Source organism: Amphiura filiformis, chromosome 17 (assembly GCF_039555335.1).
Source record: "Amphiura filiformis chromosome 17, Afil_fr2py, whole genome shotgun sequence".
In the NCBI taxonomy this organism is placed as follows: Eukaryota; Metazoa; Echinodermata; class Ophiuroidea; order Amphilepidida; family Amphiuridae; genus Amphiura; species Amphiura filiformis.
In genome coordinates this window covers 20,867,880-20,888,943 of record NC_092644.1, presented here as the reverse complement: position 1 = coordinate 20,888,943, position 21,064 = coordinate 20,867,880, and the positions used below count along the sequence as shown (strand labels likewise).

Sequence of the window (21,064 nt, the reverse complement as noted above, 5' to 3'; positions counted from 1 at the left end):
AGTTTCTCTTTAATTAATCAAACCTTTATTTAAAAATCAAACTTTAAAAAAAAAATTGAAGTTCAGGGTCTTAAGTTACAGTTGGCTAAGCAGTGTTTTGACTTAATAGAGCCAAGAGTTTGTTGGCTGGGTGAGGGGTATGACTTTAGTTACTAATTGAATACTAACAAGGTTACAATCTCTGTTCACCACCTGTATCATCCTCTATACATGCATATTATGCTGAAACATTTCTATTGATTTCTTAAGTCTCTGAAGTTTATTCCCCTTCTATTATTATTAGCATAACATTGCTGAATCACCAGAGATGAATGACTGTCCTTGGTTTTATTTGCATGCAGGTCTTGAAATTGACACCAAATCTGGGAAAATACACCATCCTATGTAGGAAAAACATAATGGCGGCCATCTTGCAAACATCGGGACCCATATCGACCTGCGAAGCTATCCGTACAACATGGCGATTCTGTGCAAGTACCACCGTAATACAGTATCAAGCAGCAGCTGTTGAACTTGAAAAACTCAATCTGGGAAAATTTATTACAATTTACAATGCTACTGGTCGTGCATCGAAAGTCTTTATAAAGAGGCTACCCCAGGAGGTAGAAGACATACTTGCAACTCGACCGGATTTGTGTGACCCGAATACGTACGAGTATAAGTTTCAGCGGCCGTCTCCGAAAAGTATCAATTTGAATGTGAAGGATAAAGTTGTCGAGTTGGGACTTGTGCGGAAGGAACTATTTGAAGACAAGAAATGGGAACCTTTCAGTAGCCAGTGATTTGTTTCAGTTTAACCATGGTATTAATGAGGGAAATATGTGAAGTGCTTCGGCATCATTACCCAGGGTGGCTGTATAACCTGTTGTATTTAGAATCATTCTCAGTTTTGGAAAGAATAGTTAGTTGAGTTTGCAGAAGCAATAAGCTTATTGTCAGATGACAAAGCATTGTTGTTGGTAAAATCTGATGATCAGATGGGTTTGGATGAATGGATGGATGAATGCTCAAAATATTTTGGGTTAAAAGGATTAATTTGTTAAAAACATTGATTGGTCCAGATAGATTTAACCGATTTTATAACTTATTTCAATATGGGAAAATACAATCGTTGGTGAACTGGTAGATTTGGTGATACGAAGCATACACGTTCCTCTAAAAAAACCTATAATCATTATCAGATGGAAAATAGCTAGTTTTTATGTAAAGGAAACTTCATTCAGTGCATGCTCAACATTATTTTGTTTATTATTTTATTATTTTTTATTACTAATTCATACATTTAATTTTTGCTCAAATAAGGATCACAACAATAGAGGTTATCCATGTTCTATAAGCTGCATATATCCTACCAGCGACTCCTATACCTTGTTTAGGACTATCAAAAGAAGTACCTGCATGTGCAACCATGACTTTTTTTAAATAGCCGCCCAAGTCATGCAGGTAACTTCGAGGTTGTGCATTGATTTAGTTTGAATGAGGAATACTACGGGAACCAGCGCCTTTTGTTAGAAGTCACGCATGAGTTAAGTGGATAACCTCTTCCTTTTTTACTGAAATTATGACATGTTGAGCAGCAAGTCAAAATTTTGCTTTTACTGTATTATGAAGAAAATAATTCTGACCCCATTTTTTTGATGATTAGTTGTCAAAAAACAAGATTTTTCCATTCCTGGAACCTGAATGATATCTTCATAATACCACATTTATGTCTATAGTTTATCCACAACTTGGAGTAGCCTATCATCATGGTCTTGCAAAGGTTTCCACATTCTGTAAGTTGGGTCTATCCCTTGGTCTTGTGCTGTCTGTCTTGCTACTGAAGTTGCTTTTTCTGCTCTGTGGTCATACATTCATTCGTTGCTTACTTACAAGTCCCCTTTAAATGGTACGACATCATGTTATGACACTCAAGTTTCTTCCATATATTCCTGAAACATTTTGTCTTGTAGCATGGTCTTATGACATGTATACTTTTTTCATTTCCCCATCTTACAGAGAAGTATGCCTGGTCTATTGAGTCAGAAAGCCCTGGTGACTAGGTCCACCATCAAAGCCGCCATCCTTCAGACAGCAGGACCCATCTCCACCTGTGAAGCTATACGATGTAACTGGAGATTCTTGCGCGCCATCACCAAGAAGCAGTTTCTTGCTATGGCTGTTGAACTTGAGAATAGTGGTTTTGGAACGCTTGCGAGTATTAACTCGAGAATGACGGTGTTCGTGAAGAAGCCCCCTCTGGAGGTACTGCCGATGTTAGCCGATCATCCCGATTGGTGTCTACCAGAGGTTTACGAAACCAGATATCGTCTTCCGCCTATGAAGCTCATCAGTATGAAAATCAGATATCAACTTGTGAACATGGGGCTCGTCAGGCAGGAACAAATGATGTGATTGTCAACAAAACATTTGATGTGGATGATGACTATGTCTATTGGCATGCATGTATAGCTACAATCATGGGGCATGCACCAAGGCATGATCTTTGTATTGGGTTGTAATGTGAGCCATATAGCTCATTACATGGCATATATAAAAATGAAATACTGTACATGGATTATCTATGATCATTAGAATGATTGAGATTAATATCATCACAAGCTGGATGTGATGATAGAGAATAACGAAGAGGATGAAGTTGAGATTAACATCATGTTATCTTCCCTGGTAAAGCTGCATGGTAGTAAATATAGGATCCCAGTGTCAGTGTATTTTATTTCCCTAGTTGTGGTAGATGTTAACCATTTCTTGCCAGCTAACCGTAGATCTCATTATTAACCTACATGCCCCCAGGTGTATGTATGTATCTTGCAATGATTATACAATTTTGTTAGAATTTAAAGTGTACTGATCAACATTTGGGCGTTGTGCATGTGCATAGCGCATTATAAATCAATGCGCTTTTTTTTTTCACTTTAATTGTAAAAAATGCTGCAGCTCTTGGTTTTCTACTTTTCTTCACCCTATTGACTCTAACAGTGGTGGTCACATGGTGCTTGCTGTATTAGTGTGCTTAAATTGTGATGTTAAAGTGTTGTATACTACAGATTTGTTTCGGAGGTAGGGATTGGATTCAAAATGTTAACCCAAACTTTGCCATATAACTTTGTATTGGTACCTCATATTGACAAGAGTAAAAAATTGATAGTATAGCATCAGATATTGTATATGAATCTAGAAGCTCTGTGATGTGTATCTTTAAGCAAACATAAAAACCTGAGGTCAAACCCGAGGTCAAAGATCACAAGGGGTCATCACAGGTGGTTTTGCCTTTTTATACCTCACCCCTTACTGACAGCCATTTTTCGTATCCCAGAATTGGGTAGCGGTCCAGATTTGCACGACATATCTACACTTGTTATTTGTTAAGTGCACATTAATTCGTTCACAATATCTGAAAGCATAGCCTTATGATCCCTATATTTTCATTTCCCATCTTGCAGAGAAGTACCCCTGGTCTGTTGAAGCAAAGAGGCCAAGTGTCCCGCACCAACATCAAAACTGCCATCCTCCAAACGCCAGGACCAGTCTCCACTCAGAATGCCATCCGATGTAACTGGAGATTCCTCCGCTGCACCACAAAGCAACAGTTTCTCGCCGCAGCTGGCGAACTTCAGAACAGCGGATTTGGATCAGTTGTGACGTTGAAATCCAAGAGGGGGGTGTTTCTGAAGAGACCCCCTGAGGATGTGCGATATTTATTAGCCAATCACCCTAATCTGTGTCTGCCAGAGGTTTACGAGACCAGATATCGTCTTCCGCCGATGAAGCTCATCAGTTTGAACATCAGATACGAACTTGTGAACATGGGGCTTGTTAGGCAGGAGCAAATGATGTGATTGTCAGAATGACTAATTGTAATTTGACTCGATGGAGAACAATTTTTAATAGGAGTATAACAGCCATGACACGATCTTGGCCGAGTACCTAAAATCCATAGTTCTAGACTAAGCATAATCATGATTGAAATGAATAATTAAAAACCTGTATCTGAAGTTTATTGGGAGAAATTAGTTAAATTGAAGACTTGTAGATATTTGAAACGGTGTGCTCCTCCTCGTCTAACTAGCACATGTGGTTGGTCATTTGACTGTAATTGAGAGTGCCATGTTTAGGATAAGACTAAATCGTGTCCTAGCTTCCAAAGTCCTGGAAAATGATTTTGTGATACTGTAATGGATGCAATATATGTTAACAATTTGTTTACTATCTGATCCCAGGTTCATCTACAGGAATGTATCGTAATTAGTAATTAACAAAAGATCACAATATAAAGCCCATGATCCCTCATTGTAATCAATTATTAGACTGCTGCCCTCAGTCGTCAACTGTCTGGATTGACGACTGAGAAAACTATGTGGAAAAAAGTGACGAATTTTGCAACAGGATTCCTGTGGCATAGAGCATGCGCAGTTGTGTCCAAATTGACCTTTTGACCGAGTTTGTTGTTTTTAGAAGTTCAGAGCGCGATCTTGTCACAGCGGTGCGGTACAGCGACATGGTACACGGGCGCCGCTAGTCATTCGCGCTACGGCGCACAAGCAAAGTTGCATTGAATAGTTTTCAGAAGTCCGTCATGATAATGACTGTAAGATAATCAGTCGTCACTACAAAGCATACACAGTACATGCGAAGTGTAGACGGCTGATTGGAATTAGTCTAATCAGTTATATGATACACCAATGTCTGTGCCCACTTATATGGCAGATGAACCCCAACAGGTGTCTATGACAATGAAATGAGACTTTGGGTATAAACTGGTAGAATTTGTTTTTCTTGTGTTGACTTGTATTGATATTTATCTGCTATTTTATCTGTATTGCTTTGCTTTGAATCTTTCCAACAGTGTCTGTGGTCATTGAGTGCTTACTTTTATATCTGCTTTTGAATGACTAGTTCATATAACTTGCCTACATATTAATATATCAGACAATGGTTTTGTGATACCTGTGCTCTATTTCTTTCTTTCTTTTTTTTCATTTGCCATCTTGCAGAGAAGTATGCCGGGTCTGTTGAGTCAAAAAGCACAGGTGTGTAGAACCAACGTGAAGGCTGCCATCCTTCAGACAGCAGGACCCATATCGATCTGCAGAGCCATCCAGTGTAACTGGAGATTCTTACGCTCGGTCACAAAGAAGCAGTTTCTCACTGCAGCTGTTGAACTTGAAAATAGTGGTTTGGGATCACTTGTGAACATTACCTCACGACTGACGGTGTTTGTGAAGAAACCACCTGAGGAGGTGCTCCATATGTTGGCAAATCATCCTGATTGGTGTCTACCAGAGGTTTATGATGTCAGATACCGTCTACCGCCAATGAAGCTTATCAGTTGGAATGTCCGAAATCATCTTGTTAACATGGGGCTTGTTAGGCAGGAACAAATGATGTAACAAAAGTCTTAAAAAGGAAAGGGATAAAGAGTGCAAGAATTAAGATGATAAACATTGTGAGCCAGGATTGTCTTAGTTCAGAATCATTACACTTATACTTCATACTAATATTTAACTAGATCATAATAGATTTTACATATTCCTACAAATTAATATCTCAGACAATGGTTTTGTGATACCTGTGCTTTATTTTTTTTTTCATTTGCCATCTTGCAGAGAAGTATGCCGGGTTTGTTGAGTCAAAGAGCACTGGTGTGTAAAACCAATGTGAAAGCTGCCATCCTTCAGACAGCAGGACCCATATCAAGCAGGAAAGCCATCCAGTGTAACTGGAGATTCTTGCGCTCAGTCACACACAAGCAGTATCTGACTGCATCTGTTGAACTTGAAAATAGTGGTTTTGGATCACTTGTGAACATTACGTCACGACTGACTGTGTTTGTGAAGAAACCACCTGAGGAGGTGCTCCATATGTTGGCAAATCATCCTGATTGGTGTCTGCCGGAGGTTTATGATGTCAGATACCGTCTACCGCCAATGAAGCTTATCAGCTGGAATGTCAGAAATCATCTTGTTAACATGGGGCTTGTTAGGCAGGAACAAATGATGTAACAAAAGTCTTAAAAGGGAAAGGGATAAAGAGTGCAAGAATTAAGATGATAAACACTGTGAACCAGGATTGTCTTAGTTCAGAATCATTACACTTCATACTAATATTTAACTAGATCATAATAGATTTTACATATTCCTACAAATTAATATCTCAGACAATGGTTTTGTGATACCTGTGCTTTATTTTTATTTTTCATTGCCATCTTGCAGAGAAGTATGCCGGGTCTGTTGAGTCAAAGAGCACAGGTGTGTAAAACTAACGTGAAAGCTGCCATCCTTCAGACAGCAGGACCCATATCAAGCAGGAAAGCCATCCAGTGTAACTGGAGATTCTTGCGCTCAGTCACACAGAAGCAGTATCTGACTGCATCTGTTGAACTTGAAAATAGTGGTTTTGGATCACTTGTGAACATTACGTCACGTCTGACTGTGTTTGTGAAGAAACCACCTGAGGAGGTGCTCCATATGTTGGCAAATCATCCTGATTTGTGTCTACCAGAGGTTTATGATGTCAGATACCGTCTACCGCCCATGAAGCTTATCAGTTGGAATGTCCGAAATCATCTTGTTAACATGGGGCTTGTTAGGCAGGAACAAATGATGTATCATTAAGTCTTAGAACTGATTGTTCCCCTTGGTATGTTTGAAGTAAAGGGGGCAATTATTAAAATGATCGTCTAGATTATGTTGTGAGCCTTGATTGTCTTAGTTCTAAATTATTACTCTTGGCACCTTTACTACACATAATAATTATCAAATTAAATATTTTGTAAAATCCTCAAAGAAGACCTATTGGATAATGGTGTCAGAAGAATGAGTTATATTTTTAAATTATATGAAGTTGGCAGAGTAGTAACTATTTTGAGCAGAAGGTCCCATGTTCAAATCTGGGATGGCTTTTTCCCCTACTGTTAATGTTATTTGTCTGAATTGATCAGAAAATGTGGATCTGTCCATAAATATATAAATATTCTGGATTTGTAAAAAAGGTTTTTTTACATTTCTGGAATTGATGATGGCATAAAAAGAGCAACAACAGAAATTGTTGGGGGATTCCTTTTCATGATGATCCAATATTAGTTTGTGTTTGGATGACATTGTAAAGCTGAAGTTGTGGGAATATGTAAGAGGAGATTTTAACCCCCTGGATACTACTGGTCGTCTAACAGCATTTCTGATTGGTTGATAACTTGAAATGCTCATTTCAATAACCAATTATGACTAGGCTTTAAACTATTTATGGTTAAACTTACATTTGCAGATGATCTTAATATTAATACCCTCCTTGATTGGTTCCAAAATGAGACATGATATTCATTTCTGCCAATCGGCAGGTAGTTCTCACGAGTTAATAGAATTCACATAATCATGTCTTGCAGCTTGCAAACATATTGCCATTGCTTGGTGGAAGTTAGTGTAATGGATAAATGCAAACTTTTTTTACCAATACAAACAAGTTAGGTTTATGTAATTATATTACAGCAATTTAGTACTTGGTAATCATTGAAAGATTTGTGTAGGATTTCCACTATTGACCATGCTTACCAATTGAGGGGTTGTACTGATTACTTGTAGTTTGCATCAAAAGTTTTTCCCATATGGACCATGTTTTATGGGCTAGTATTCATGACAAACTGGGATTTCAGACCCTAAGCCTTGTATGTTGTACCATGTTGGATGTCTTCCTGTGGGTCACACACAGTCTTACTGGGGGTCAGACAACCTCGCATGTTTTCCACTCCACCTTATCATCCTGATTCATCTAAAATGTTGTACTTTTGTGTTCATTGGATGCATGGATTTACCACCTGAAATCCGTGTCATCGATTCCAGTAAATAAAACATCTTTTTCTTTCCTCCATGCAGGGAGGAGGAGGGAGAGCTGGATTGTTGATGTCTCAGAACTCATTAATGTCCAAAAGTGCCATCAAAACTGCCATCCTCCAAACAGCAGGACCGGTGTCAACATGCGAAGCTGTGCGTTACAACTGGAAGTGTCTACGTTGTGTAACAGTGAAGCAGTATAATGTTGCTGCTGGTGAACTGCAGGCGGAGAGTTTGGGAAATGTGGTGTCTGTCAGCCATTCCAAATTAGTATTTGTCAAGCAGCATCCTAACAGGGTGCAGGGAATCCTAGAGGCAAAGCCAAATTTGTGTCACCCGGATATCTATCGAGAAAGATATTTTAAACCGTCACCTAAAAGCATCAGAGCTGGTGTGAGGAATAGTCTGGTAGCCATGGGTCTTGTGTCACAAGAGCAAATGATGTAAACTGTTTATTCTAAGCATATCTAGTTTAACCATTATATTATAGTGCTCTATCTGTTACCAGTTAATAAAATTTATATCATAAACATGTTATTAAAGAAATTTGGAATTCTAGATTGTTAGCACAGTAACTTATCAACACCTATGTTTTGGTATAAGCTGTGGGATGATAACAGGACAAAAATCATCTTTGTGAAAAAAGGAACATTCCAATTAATGTCAAATAATTTGTCCTCTGGTCTTAGCTTTAGGCTAGTATTAACAAGATTTATGCTTCCTATCCATGGTGATGTCATCCCTATCACTCCCATGCTACTATAACTTTGGTGTCGGTTCATGTTTATCCTTTGCATGTATCTTGTCAATACTTTAATCAAGAAATGAGAATTTGAATTTTCATGACTTTTTACTGAACAGTGTTCGTTAATCTTATTCACATGTAGTGCACTATGTGTTCTTGCCCCTTATGCTTGTTGTAGCCGGTTTCTTGGTGTCTGCTTGCTTTAGCCCATTTCTTGGTGTCGGTTTACATAACCTTGTGCTTATGCTTGATGTATATTGTAATATTTTTAATTTATTATGTCAATTCCTATACATTCGACCAAATAGCAAAAGAGAAAGGGGGTTCTTGTTAGGAGAAAGCGTTTAGTGTCAAATTCTGCCTAATCTCAAACCTGTGGCCAAGTGAGTTCAATGCAAAGGTTATAAAGCTGAGATCCTGGGAGATAGCTATATGTGCTGCACAATTTATCGCTATCCAGCTCTACAAGTTGTAATGGTTTGGGTTATTTTCTTCTCACAGGGACCACGTGGAAAGTTGATGTCGCAAACGTCGCTCCTATCGAGGAGCACGATAAAAACCGCCATTCTGCAAACAGCAGGTCCGGTCTCGACAACGGAATCCTTGAGAAGAAACTGGAAGTTCCTGCGTGCGGTGACGGTGAAGCAGTTCCAACTAGCAGCTTCAGAATTGGAATCAGCTCACCTGGGAAACGTGGTAACGGTAGGCAGGTCCAGATTGGTGTTTATCAAGAAGCCGCCTGAAGAAGTCACACATATCTTGGAAAGGAATCCAAATTTGTGCACCTTGGAGACACACGAGTGGAGATATCATTTGCCTGCACCGAAGAATATTGAGTGGAGCATCAGGTCCAGCTTGGTGGAACGTGGATTGGTGTCTAGGAAACAGTTCATGTGATATTTATTGCGATGTTGTGGATTTCAGACTTGGAAACAAACGAGTCATATTTCATCCATGTGAAATAAGAACAATCTGCTACTGAACAATATGCTTCAACTTTATTCTCATATGTATATACCGTATTTCGTCAAATAGTCGCCCCCCCTCAAATAAATGCCCCCACCACTTTTTTCAACCAAGATGTTTCAAAAATTACGATATTTCCATGCTATCTTGTGTAGTAAGCTTACCAAGTTCTCCACATGGTCAATAATAGCGTCAATAATTGGCGAAAATCTGCATCGGAACACCGGAAGTGAACCAAAAGTCAGTGTCAAAGTTCATAGTTCGTCATTTTAGCGTGACTTTTAAGCTTACCTAATGATTTTAACGGGAATTGTCGTGCTAAAAATGACCTCTAATAAACGCCCCCCCCCTTGGGAAAATGTAACGCCCCCGGGGGTGTTTATTTGACGAAATATGGTAGTGCACTATGCGTTGCTTTTTCTAATGCTTGTACAGGCCTGCTTCCTTATTTGTTGCTTGGTGCGGCTATTCATCATTTATTATATTAATTCTGGGTATGTGTCCATGTGTGGAAAGGGGCAAAAGGCAAGGGGCTCAAGGAGTAAGGCTTTATTGACCACTACTATTATGGAATTTTTTCTATGCCTAAACACAAACTTGTGCTGCAAATGCTGTATTTTAACCCCAGGTCCAAACTTTTGTGTTACATCCCTGCTATTGCTAGTTGATTGGTTGAATTGGTTTGGTAAACTGGATAGGTCATATGAGGTCTTTTTTGTCTTGATAAACATTTGCCCTTCAGAGAATAGTGATGACCATGCATGAGTATTGATATTCAACAACTTCTAAAAGTAGCTATGTGGGAATTACTTGGTTTATGTAAGGCTTAAGTTGCATTAACCGGAATGAAACTCGGGAACTATTTTGTTTATGTAAGCGCTTGAAATAACTATTTTGGAAGTTTTGCTACATTCAATGCATGTCCAATGTGTTTGAAATAAGTAATATACAACTAAAACACCTGTTGTTGATAATGTATTTGTGTTTCCTACGTTACAGAGGATTAAGGAAATGGGAGGACACCTCCGTCAGGATGCGCTGTTGACTAAGAGAAACATCATGGCGGCGATACTACAAACTCCTGGACCGGTGTCATCCCACGGCGCTATTAACCGATACTGGAAATTCCTGCGATGCTCCACGGTAAAACAATTCATGGCAGCTGGGATGGAACTCGAGCGGCTAAATCTCGGTCAGCTAGTTGGCATTAAAACAGGAGCGCGCGAAGTGCAGATGTTTGTCAAAAAGATGCCGAACGAGGCTCAAGGATTACTGGAATTCAATCAAGATCTATGTACACCTGCTAAATATTTGGAGAAGTTCAAAGGGAATACACCTAAATGTATAGGATGGCGAGTGAGGTCGACACTCATCAGCAATGGGCTGGTGCCTGAGCAATTGTTTCTGTAGAAGTTGTGCACAGTTCTGTTTTTGGTGTAGATTTCGGTATTCGTGATGCAAACATGAACCTATTCTTTCATCCTAGTGTAGGGGGTTTTATTGTAAATTGGTGGGGTGAACTTGCAAGTTGGACAGACAAGAGTGATTGGTTTCCCCATTACTAAACAAAAGTGGTTTTGTAGCTTTCCTGTAGATATTGTAATCAATTCAATGGATAATGTAGTACATGCTGAAAGCGCTAGTATTGTTACCAAGACTGGTTTGGTTGAATGATGATTTGCAGGTGGAATTGTTATGAGTTATGGTTCATATCAAAAGGTTTACCACACCTTCTTTGATCCACATCAGGGCCAGCATGGTTTTGGTTCAGAAATGTTTTCCAATTGCTATAGGTGCAAAGGTGCATCTGTCTGATCTTTTCTGCATGGTATTTGTGCTTGTGTTTGCAAAAATGGTAAATCATTAAATTTTATAACAATATCCCGGTTTCATTTCACAGCTGTGCATTTGTAAAACTACATACTTTTTAGGACTAATCTCCAACTTCCAAACACATGTAAATTTATTTGCACATGCATGGTTTCAAGTCTTTGTGAAATGCACACTGAGAAATAATAGTTGATGAAAATATAATTAAATTGATATGTTCCAAGCTTTAGGGGGATTTACAACACAAATTGTGGAGATCATAAAATGTACGACTTTCAAAATTGAATTGTAGGAAAGGGATAGCAGGGACTCACAGGCAAATTAGTTCTAACATCCCAACCCTCCCTTGATATACCCTCCCGCTCCTGCTGTACCATTGATTGAAGGCACCAACGTTTAGTGTGTATTAATGATGTGTGTGGGTTGTGCATGTAAATATGGGATCTAGTTCATTTATTATGAAAGTCACCAGAATGAACGATCCATACCTTCTTCTTGCTCACCACTTGTAATAATAGTTTCATCTCAAACTGTATGAATACCACTTCAATTTTCATTCCCCTTCTGCTGCAGATGGACGATACAATTCTACAGCAACAGCAGCAGCAAGAGCAACAGCATCAATTACAGCAGCCTGAATCATCATCAGAGCACCCTTTTCATACGGATGAAGCCCAAGCAGTTATGAATGCCATCTTAACAACATCCGGTCCTGTAATCAATCATCAAGCCATGAAAAACAGACTGGCGAATAAAAAATACAACATACCCACCGTGTCCGTTCAGCAGTTCACCGTGGCAGCCAATCAGCTTCAGGCGCTTAACTTGGGAATATTAGTAATGTTGCCCAACATTGCATCTGTTTTCCTAAAAATCCACCAGAGGTTGCTGCACATGTGTTGGAAGGGAATCCTAGTCTCTTTTGTTCAGCGCGAGTTTATAAGGAGAAATACCAGCTTCCAACTTCTGCATCCATTACGTGGAAGCAGCGGTCTGCTTTAGTAGCACAGGGATATGTGTCGGAAAAGTTGTTTATGAAACGATAAGAAGTGATTAGGTTTGAACATGGAATTTAGTCAAAAAATGTGCAGGCGGGCACATTCGTGGGACCAGTGTATAGGCTTGTAGTGGGATGTTTCAGTTGAACTCCATGCACCCCATGGAAGATACAATCTAAATTTTCCTCACAGGGAGTGTAGATTTTGAAATTTAGGTAAACCCCATTTGAAATTCACACCCCTTGTGTGGGAGATTAAGGTCATGTCTTCCACAAGGGGTGTATGGATTTCAACTGGAATTGCTCAATGTAGGTTTTGAGCTCATACTACAAGTATTTGTGAATTGTAACAGGATTTGTAATTTACACATGAACATTTTCTTTCATGGGTGTGGGGTCTTTCATTGTAAATTTGAATGATTAAGAGTGGCACAGATAAGAGGGATTGGTTTCCCCATCAGAATGACAAAGTGGTTTCTTAGGTTTCCAGAAGATATCAGTTGATTTATTCAAGGGATAATGTAGTACATGTTGAAAGCTCTAATATTGTTACCAAGAATTTAGTTGGTTGATGATGATGATTTGCAGGTGGAATTGTAATTAGTTATGTATGCTTCAAATTAAAAGGTTTGCCTCATCTTATTTTATCCATATCAGGTCAAGCATGGTTTTTCACTAGGTTGCTAAAAGGTGTTACGGCGCACCTGTCCATTGTCTTTTATGCAGTAGTGCTTGCAAAAGCAAAAATGGCAAATTATTGTTATAACCTGTTCGCATTTCACAGCTGTTCATTGTAAATACCAATTTTAAAGTTAATCTACCAACTTCAGAACACTTGTAAACTTATTTATTTTATTATAAGTCTTTGTGAAATTAATGTAGATTGAGAAATAATATTGTTGATAATAGAATTTAGGGTTTCCAAACTGGAAATCTAGGAAAGAATATAGTGGATGGTTAGGACTCGCAGGCAAACTACCTTTAACGTAACAGTCCACCCCTCCCTTAAATACCCTTCCTGCCGAGGCTGCTGTACCACTGATTGAAGGCACCAAAATATTGTGTGTATAAATGATGTGTGTGGGTGCGCGCATGTGAGTATGGGATCCAGTTCATGTATTACCATCATCTGAATGATCATCCATACCTTTCAAGAATATTTATGTTCGCCACTTGTATTTAGTTACAACTCAATCTGTATGCGTTCATTTGATTTAATATATTCGACTGCGGGGCAGGCGACTACAAAGTATATATATACCACTTCAATTTTTCATTCCCCTTCTGCTTCAGATGGAAGATGCCATTCTACAGCAACAGCAGCAAGAAGAACAACAGCAATTACAACTCGAATTACAACAGCCTAGATCAGCAGGTTCTCCACATTTGGATGAAGGCCAAGCAGTTATGAATGCCATCTTAACAACAGCGGGTCCTGTCATCAATCATCAAGCCATGAAGAACAGATTATCGACCAAAAAATACAATATACCCACCGTGTCCATTCAGCAGTTCACCGTGGCAGCCAATCAGCTTCAGGCGCTTAATTTGGGGATATTAGTAATGTTACCCAATGCTGCGTCCGTTTTTATAAAACATCCACCCGAGGTTGCTGCACATGTGTTGGATGGGAATCCCGGTCTCTTTTGTTCAGCCCAAGTGTATCAGGACAAATATCAGCTTCCCACTTGTGCGAAAATTACATGGAAACAGCGTTCTGCTTTGGTTTCACAAGGATATGTTTCGGAAAAGTTGTTTATGAAACGATAAGTGATTAGGTTTGAACATGGAATTGAATCAATGTTTATTGCTCCTTTTCTTATGTGTATCCAGCCTATTCCCAGAACCAATTATAGGCTTGTAATGGGAGGTTTTGAGGTAAATTGATATTCCTGTTAATAGTATGTTTGTCCTTCAATATCAGTCACTCGTTCAGGCTATAAGATGACAGGCACACAATTTGTAAGAATCGTAAGTTACTGTGTGGGGCGGTGGAGTATGTCAATGTCTTGGGAGTCCATACAGGTGAATGTAGTGATTGAAGCCATATATGATTTTGGTCAAATTTTAATTTTGTTATTCTTTGTCACAAATTATGAAATAATATTAGTAACAACTGTCAGGAAGGTTATTTGGCAATTTTAAGATGAAATAATGAGTTAACATGAGAGAAAACCAAACATATCTTGGCCGTTTTATGTCTAAATTAAGGCTTTAATATTAATTAAGCTTTTATGACAAAAGATATGACTCATTGATAAAAAAAAATCAGGTTTGAACAAAATTAAGTAAAGAAATTAATTTTTTTCAAAACATTTTTGGCCTATTTAGTGTTTACACATGTCCCAAGTTAAACCGAAATGGAAGCAGTCAAAGTGGTTATGTTTGTCAGTTCAACAGAGCAATTTACATAATGACATTATTCACACATTAAGTTAATGATAGAACACCCATGTTTAAACAGCTATAATAGCCATTGGGTTTCTTTTACTTTAAGTTGTAGGACGGAAACCTTTCCTGACAGTTATACTAATGATATTTCTGTATTTTGAGTAAGAATAGAATGACCAAGTACAAATTTGATGGAAATCGTACATAATGGCTTTAAGGTGATGGTGAATAACTTGTGGCAAAGTGCACTAACCTGTTGAAAAGATAACTAACCAAGAGTTTGTTGGACTCTGGCAAAGCTGTGTAGCCAAATGACCATTGTAAGTAAGAATCTTCACTGGATTGGTATTTATACAGATCTAATGTGGTGCTTCAGCTCATGCCATAGAGAATTACATAGGATGGAACCTATAGCAAACAGTGTCATTCTTAAACTCAAAGGAACCAGTCCCTAACCATGGCCCACCTGACATGTTCTTTCAGTATTTTTGTTGTTGACATTTTCAGCTGCTTTAGTGTTTTGTTTCTTTTGCTTTGGTTATATGGTAGACTTGTGCAAAGGCCAGTTGGACCCTATTAGCAAGAGGCCCCAGTTGAAGAAGTCCATTCCTGTTGACTTAATTCCACAAAATGATAGGTTTAACTTTATATCATCCAGGTTTATCTTCAAATCATCCTAAATGACACACTTATTATAATATCTTGGACCCTTGATGTTATTAATCTTGCAGTTATCTTCCATTGTTTAAATTTCATTCACAATTTATTGACGCATTGCGTAGGAAAGAACATGTTATCTGTACTGTTTATCTCCTTTATGTCCACAGGGTCAGGTGGTAAAAGGCGGCTTACTGTTGTATGGACCCAATCCTGCCATATCACGAAGAAGCGTCATGGCTGCCATCGTTCAGACCAACGGGCCCGTTTCCACGCATAATGCAGCAGGACGAGTGCGACCATTCCTGTCCTGTCTGACCTCGGGTCAATTCATGAAAGCGGGTAAAGAATTAGAGGCTGCGAATCTGGGAATGTTGGTCAACCTTGGCATGTCCGGTCGAGGAGCGCATGTGTTTGTCAAGAAACCACCCGATGAAGCTTTTCCAGGTTTGCAGGCCAATCCAGATCTTTGTTCGCCCGATTTTTATCGAGAGAAGTATTTCCGGGCACCGCCTGCTTGCATTACTTGGAAGCAAAGGGCCAGTCTGGTAGCGATGGGATGCGTGTCGGAAAAAGTGTTTATGGCAATGGGTAAAAAATAACATGATGCGCTAATAAAATGTCGTATTGGAGTAAAGAACTAAATTTTGGAGTAAAATATAGTTGTTGTTGATTGTTTTTAATACACCCCCAATCATGCTTGTGACTTTGGAGCAGTAGGATTAACTGATAGTTTTAAGATTTTCCTGTTAACTTTTGATGAGAGCATATTTTTAATGTGTACATTGCGTCGTTACTGCGTTGAAATACACTTAAAACTGCTGAGGCAATCTGGTGTTGCCGAGTGGAAATTTATGAAAGAAATTTACACCATACACATTGTTAGCTCCAACTTTGCGACATCACAGTAGTACACGCTCATCGAAAGTTAACAGTAATTTTAGTATAAATAGAGGTATTTTGATGACAACCAGAGGCATATTTGTTTGTTGAGTATGAAGTATTTGTGTAGTTGGATAGGAAGAAAGTAGCACCTATGTGCTAAACTAAAATTTTTGAAGAAATACAGATGAATAAAATGACATTGGTGCTTATGGTATGGAGAATTTTGATACCAAAATTGTCATGATACCATGCACTAACTGGCCATAATTGTTGCCATTACATACTGTCAACTCAATCATGTTAAAATCTTCAGGTTGCCATGATTACATTATTGAGCAAATCTGTTTTAAAATAAGCTTTAGATTACATGTAGAATAATAATAAATAATAGTAATAATTAGCATTGTGAAAAGTAACGTTTACATTTTAGGGGAACCTCAGTAGGAATTCATCAAATTGTGTAATTGTTTTAGCCTCGCTGCATTCCATAGTTAATGAACACATTCAAAAATTTACAAACTAAAGACAGTGACGAGTATAAAAAGTCAACGGATGTGTGTGTTGTTCCTGGTGTCTATTGGGCTATTCCATTGAAAAGATTTTTGGAATATGGTCCACAGAGGGAGTATGAATTTCAAATGGAATGAACACATTATGCAGCTACATTTGAAACTCACCCTCCCTCTGTGGAAGATTCAGGTTGAATCTTTCTCAGAGGGTGTATGGAAATCAAATGGAGTTGCTTTATGTGCTAATTTCATTTGAAATTCATACTCCCCCTGTGGACCATGTTTCCAAAATTTCCACAGCGGTAGTGTGGATTTTACATGGAATCGCCCAAATTTCCACCAAGCTTTTATTTTAAATCATCTTACAGTTTATGAGTACTCCTGGGTTCCTTGTATGAAGCTTTAACTTGAGCTGCAAAGTAATTGTTATTTATGTACTCTCTGAATCTTTGGAAAGCTTGTGCAACATCAGACTTATAATTGATTTTGTAACTTTTAAAAGCTCTTTGTGAAGTAGACCTGAAGTCTGGTTAAGAGACCACTTCCAATAAACAATTCCATCACATAGTGCTAGAATCATTCACAATTCTTGCAAAACAATTCTGCAGAAAATTTGCCAAAATTCTAACCATAAGTTGTGACCTGTAATCTGGGAATAAACTATAGTTTTCCCCAATATAACATCATCATGTAGCAATTGGTCATATTTGCAACAGATAAAAAAGTAACAGAATGTAAGCATTTTACTTGCACTACACCCGATATCAGTTTTTAACACTTTATTGTGGATACAGGGCATTATGCTGTTTTAAACCAAGCATGAGATTTATCAGCTGAATTCAGCTTTTGTGACTGCTTAAATCAGTGTTGGTGTTTTTATATATTTTCAGCCCCAATGTGGGCCTTTCTTGTCAATTTCACACTGTTTTCAGCTTTTGTACTACTTCAGCTTTTTTAAAAACAAGGCTAATCTCACCATACCTGAAATACAGAAAAGAGTCTTTAATTGGTTAATTTTAGCACATCACAAAATATGATACAGATAACTTCATTTGCTGAACAATCTGCATCAGATTGCATGACCAGTACAAATGTAGTGTCCTGAATACTATTAGATTTGCTTGGCCTGCATGAGAGCTACTCCTCAAAGAAATCAGATTTTTGGTAAATAAAACTGAAACTGTTACTTCTTGTTGTTGGCTTGTAATTGAATTTGTACAAATGTTTTGTTTTTCTAGTGTGGCTCTTTTTACACACAAAGTTCCTGTAAGTTAATAATAGTTGTTCAGAGTTCTTGTTAAGGTACAAATATGTATATTTTTGTGTATAATAAAAAGCAAAAACATCAAAAATTCAAATATTTTTGTGATATTGTATTATGTAAATCAAATTTTACATGTAAAATAATGAAGACTAACATAAGAGTTAATTCTTGATCATGTCATCTTGTACTCTCTAAATGTGAAAGAGTGAAAAATTACTCAAAAAGAGTGAAATCTCACTCTTTCAAAGAGCCATCTGAGTGACAACTCTTTTAGAGTGAAGAAAGAGTGAAAGAAAGAGTGAAAAAATTCACTCCGGAAAAGAGTGAATCAGAAAAGAGCATTTATTTATTTATTTATTCATTTAGGCCTATTTTATATACAAGAATATCACAGCAGTTCATAACAGCTACTATGTGCTTTAAATGTTTGTGAGGCTAGGCCCCAGGTTAGGGTAGGGCCCGGTCTAGGAATATTGAACTGGTCTATAAGCTTAAGCACACACACAATGTGTCGAACTTCAGTGTGGGATGAATGATGAAAAAGTATGGATTTAGTGAAGCTAATAGTCAAACTGTTCAATGGTGAGTACACTTAGGTGTAGGACATAACACTTGGCAAATACCATGTTTACGGTCACAGTCTGGAGAAGCGTGATGCGGCGTAACCTACATAAGCTTACATATGCGTACATGTAAACCGGCACTGGGCCGGTAACAAACTGCTCACATATGACTTAAGCTTACTGCCGCCATTGTCTCCAGACCAAGTGTATGCTTGCTACGAGTTATGACCTACACATAAATGTAATCACTATTGAGTATGCTGTCTATTTCTTCATCAAATCCGCTTTCTTTTCGCCATTCATTCACACACTGTTCGCCATTTTGTTACACAAGTTCAACAAACATCGGCCGATTTTCGGCGCTTCTGATTGGCTGACAGTTCACTCCAAGAAAGAGTGAGATTTTGTGCCACTTTTGAGCGAGTGAGGCTCACTCGAAATCGGGAGTGAAATTATGTGTACTGTTTTCACTCTTTTAGAGCTAAAACCCACTCTTTTGGAGCTAACTTAAATTCACTCTGAAATTCAGAGTGGTTTTTCACTCTTTTACATTTAGAGAGTAGGGTAAATGTGATTATTGTATAAAAACTTAACACACAATACGGGGTGTTTTTGTTAGCTACAATTGTATGTACATAAAAAAGGAAATTTAATTAACCATTTTGAACAACACATTGATCATTTTCCACAAGAGTTCAACTAGTTTTGATGTATTGAAAAAGATGTTTTGCTGAATTCAAGATTTTGGAGTTAAAATTTGATCTAAATATCACTCATGTAATATAATTGAGAAATACTAGTCATAATGTTTTATATTAAAAGTGGGCAACAGGAGTCATTTCATTTCCATCGGATGTATAGGCCTGTACGCAGGAGTTTTTGGCTGAGGTGCAGAATTTCCTAAATTGAGGACCTTCAGTCCCCCCCCCCCAAATTTCTTTCATGCTAAAGAGTCATTCCATGTCAAATCAACCAATTTGCTGAAAAGCTTGGCAGGTCACCCCCTCAGATTTTGCTGAAAATCATTTCTAGCATACCTCTATGGCAATAATGAACACATGGAAAAAATTAGCGCTCAACTCCAAGCGGTTTCGGAGATACGGCTTGTCAAAATTTCACCCAGACCCCCCTTTTTGTTCTCGCGAGTCGCGTCGTTGAATTTTTCGCGTTTTGGAACACTCATATTGGTTGATTTGACATGGAATGACTCGCAAGGCTTCACATCCCCCTGCAAATGGACTTTTTATGGCTATTTTGAAAAGTTTAAAATTATAAAGTGTTCAATTTATTAATTTTTCTTTTAAATTTGGAATCTTTTTGGAATTTTTTTCAGAGGGACTTATACAGCATATATAACTTATAGCACCCATACATACAGCCCTGCACGATATATTATGCGAATTTGTAATTTCACAAAAGGGATGAGACGTTTGAGTTAGCGTAATATTATGAAAATCACATTGGATTGTCCTATGAGTCCTGTTGCCGACTGAATTTAAGTGAGCGGGACTTACTTGTATACCCACTCTTTATTCTAAAATAGAGTTCTGTAAATATTTTAAAGCTCTCAGTGAGTCTCAATATAGCAGCAAATTTCAGGAAAATATGACTCACTTTTTTTGCTAAGCTTATTCCAAAAGCGACTCCTTTGAGTAGTGGCGTACCAAGTTGCCTCCTCCCAGCTTGAATTACCGGGACAAAATTGACCATAATTTGTGATATGAATTTTCCATTTGGTTTCTTTGACTTTGAGGCCTCAATTATCCTTATTTTGGTGCATTTTAGCATTAAAATTTGTTCAGATAAGTCATTTTGTCAGCAGAATGGTCAATATATAGCGTGGTATGCCACTGCCTTATTAAAATTACGATGTTATTTTCAGCACTTGTAAACATGTTTTTTATTTAGCAGTTTTGCTTTAATTGTTAACAAAGCATTGGAATTAGAACTAGATAGAGTTGTTGATAATGTTTGTGAATAAATCATTTTTGAATAGAATAAGTGATTTTTGTTTCTTTTTTTATTGTGATTGAAATATGTGGTAACATTTCCAGGCTCTCGAGTAAATGGTTTGCAATTGCACAAAACTGGTTGGAAAATGGTGTAATTTCATTTTGTAGTAAAATTTAAAAGGAAATTGAATTTTGGTTAGAAATATTTTCATTTTTGATTATCTTGATCAAATGTGGTATCATTAATTCATGGTCAACTCTTAGAATTAACAGCAACATCAAAACAACAAACATTAAAAACTCCCCCACCACGCCCCAGTATAATTTGGTTCACCTAAAGTTCGATAGTGACGTCAATGCTTTTTTGCGGTTGCGCCCCAAGCGTGCTGACAAGCCGCCCCTATACGCGTGTGTGTACACCCAGCGCGTTTAACTTTATGCACAAGATGATTCGATACTGCGGCGAGCAATATACGCAC

General features: G+C 38.0%; 1 protein-coding gene across 18 annotated transcripts in view; it reads left to right on the top strand.

The window, feature by feature from the left end:
* The window catches only part of LOC140137445 (uncharacterized), a 92,594-nt gene that overhangs the window by 28,928 nt on the left and 42,602 nt on the right, over positions 1–21,064 (top strand). The window contains exon 5 of one of the 18 annotated variants that reach the window (XM_072159107.1): positions 15,583–20,633. The exons of 9 other annotated variants lie outside the window; for them this stretch is intronic. In XM_072159107.1, the coding sequence (XP_072015208.1) occupies positions 15,583–16,014 (432 nt within the window). In that variant the 3' untranslated portion in view covers positions 16,015–20,633. Of the gene's footprint in view, positions 1–341; positions 811–1,998; positions 2,431–3,443; positions 3,912–4,994; positions 5,406–9,072; positions 9,533–10,536; positions 10,988–11,940; positions 13,102–13,657; positions 14,171–15,582; positions 20,634–21,064 lie in introns of those variants that run through there. 8 more of the 18 variants (XM_072159104.1, XM_072159111.1, XM_072159117.1 and 5 more) reach the window with 8 other exon arrangements.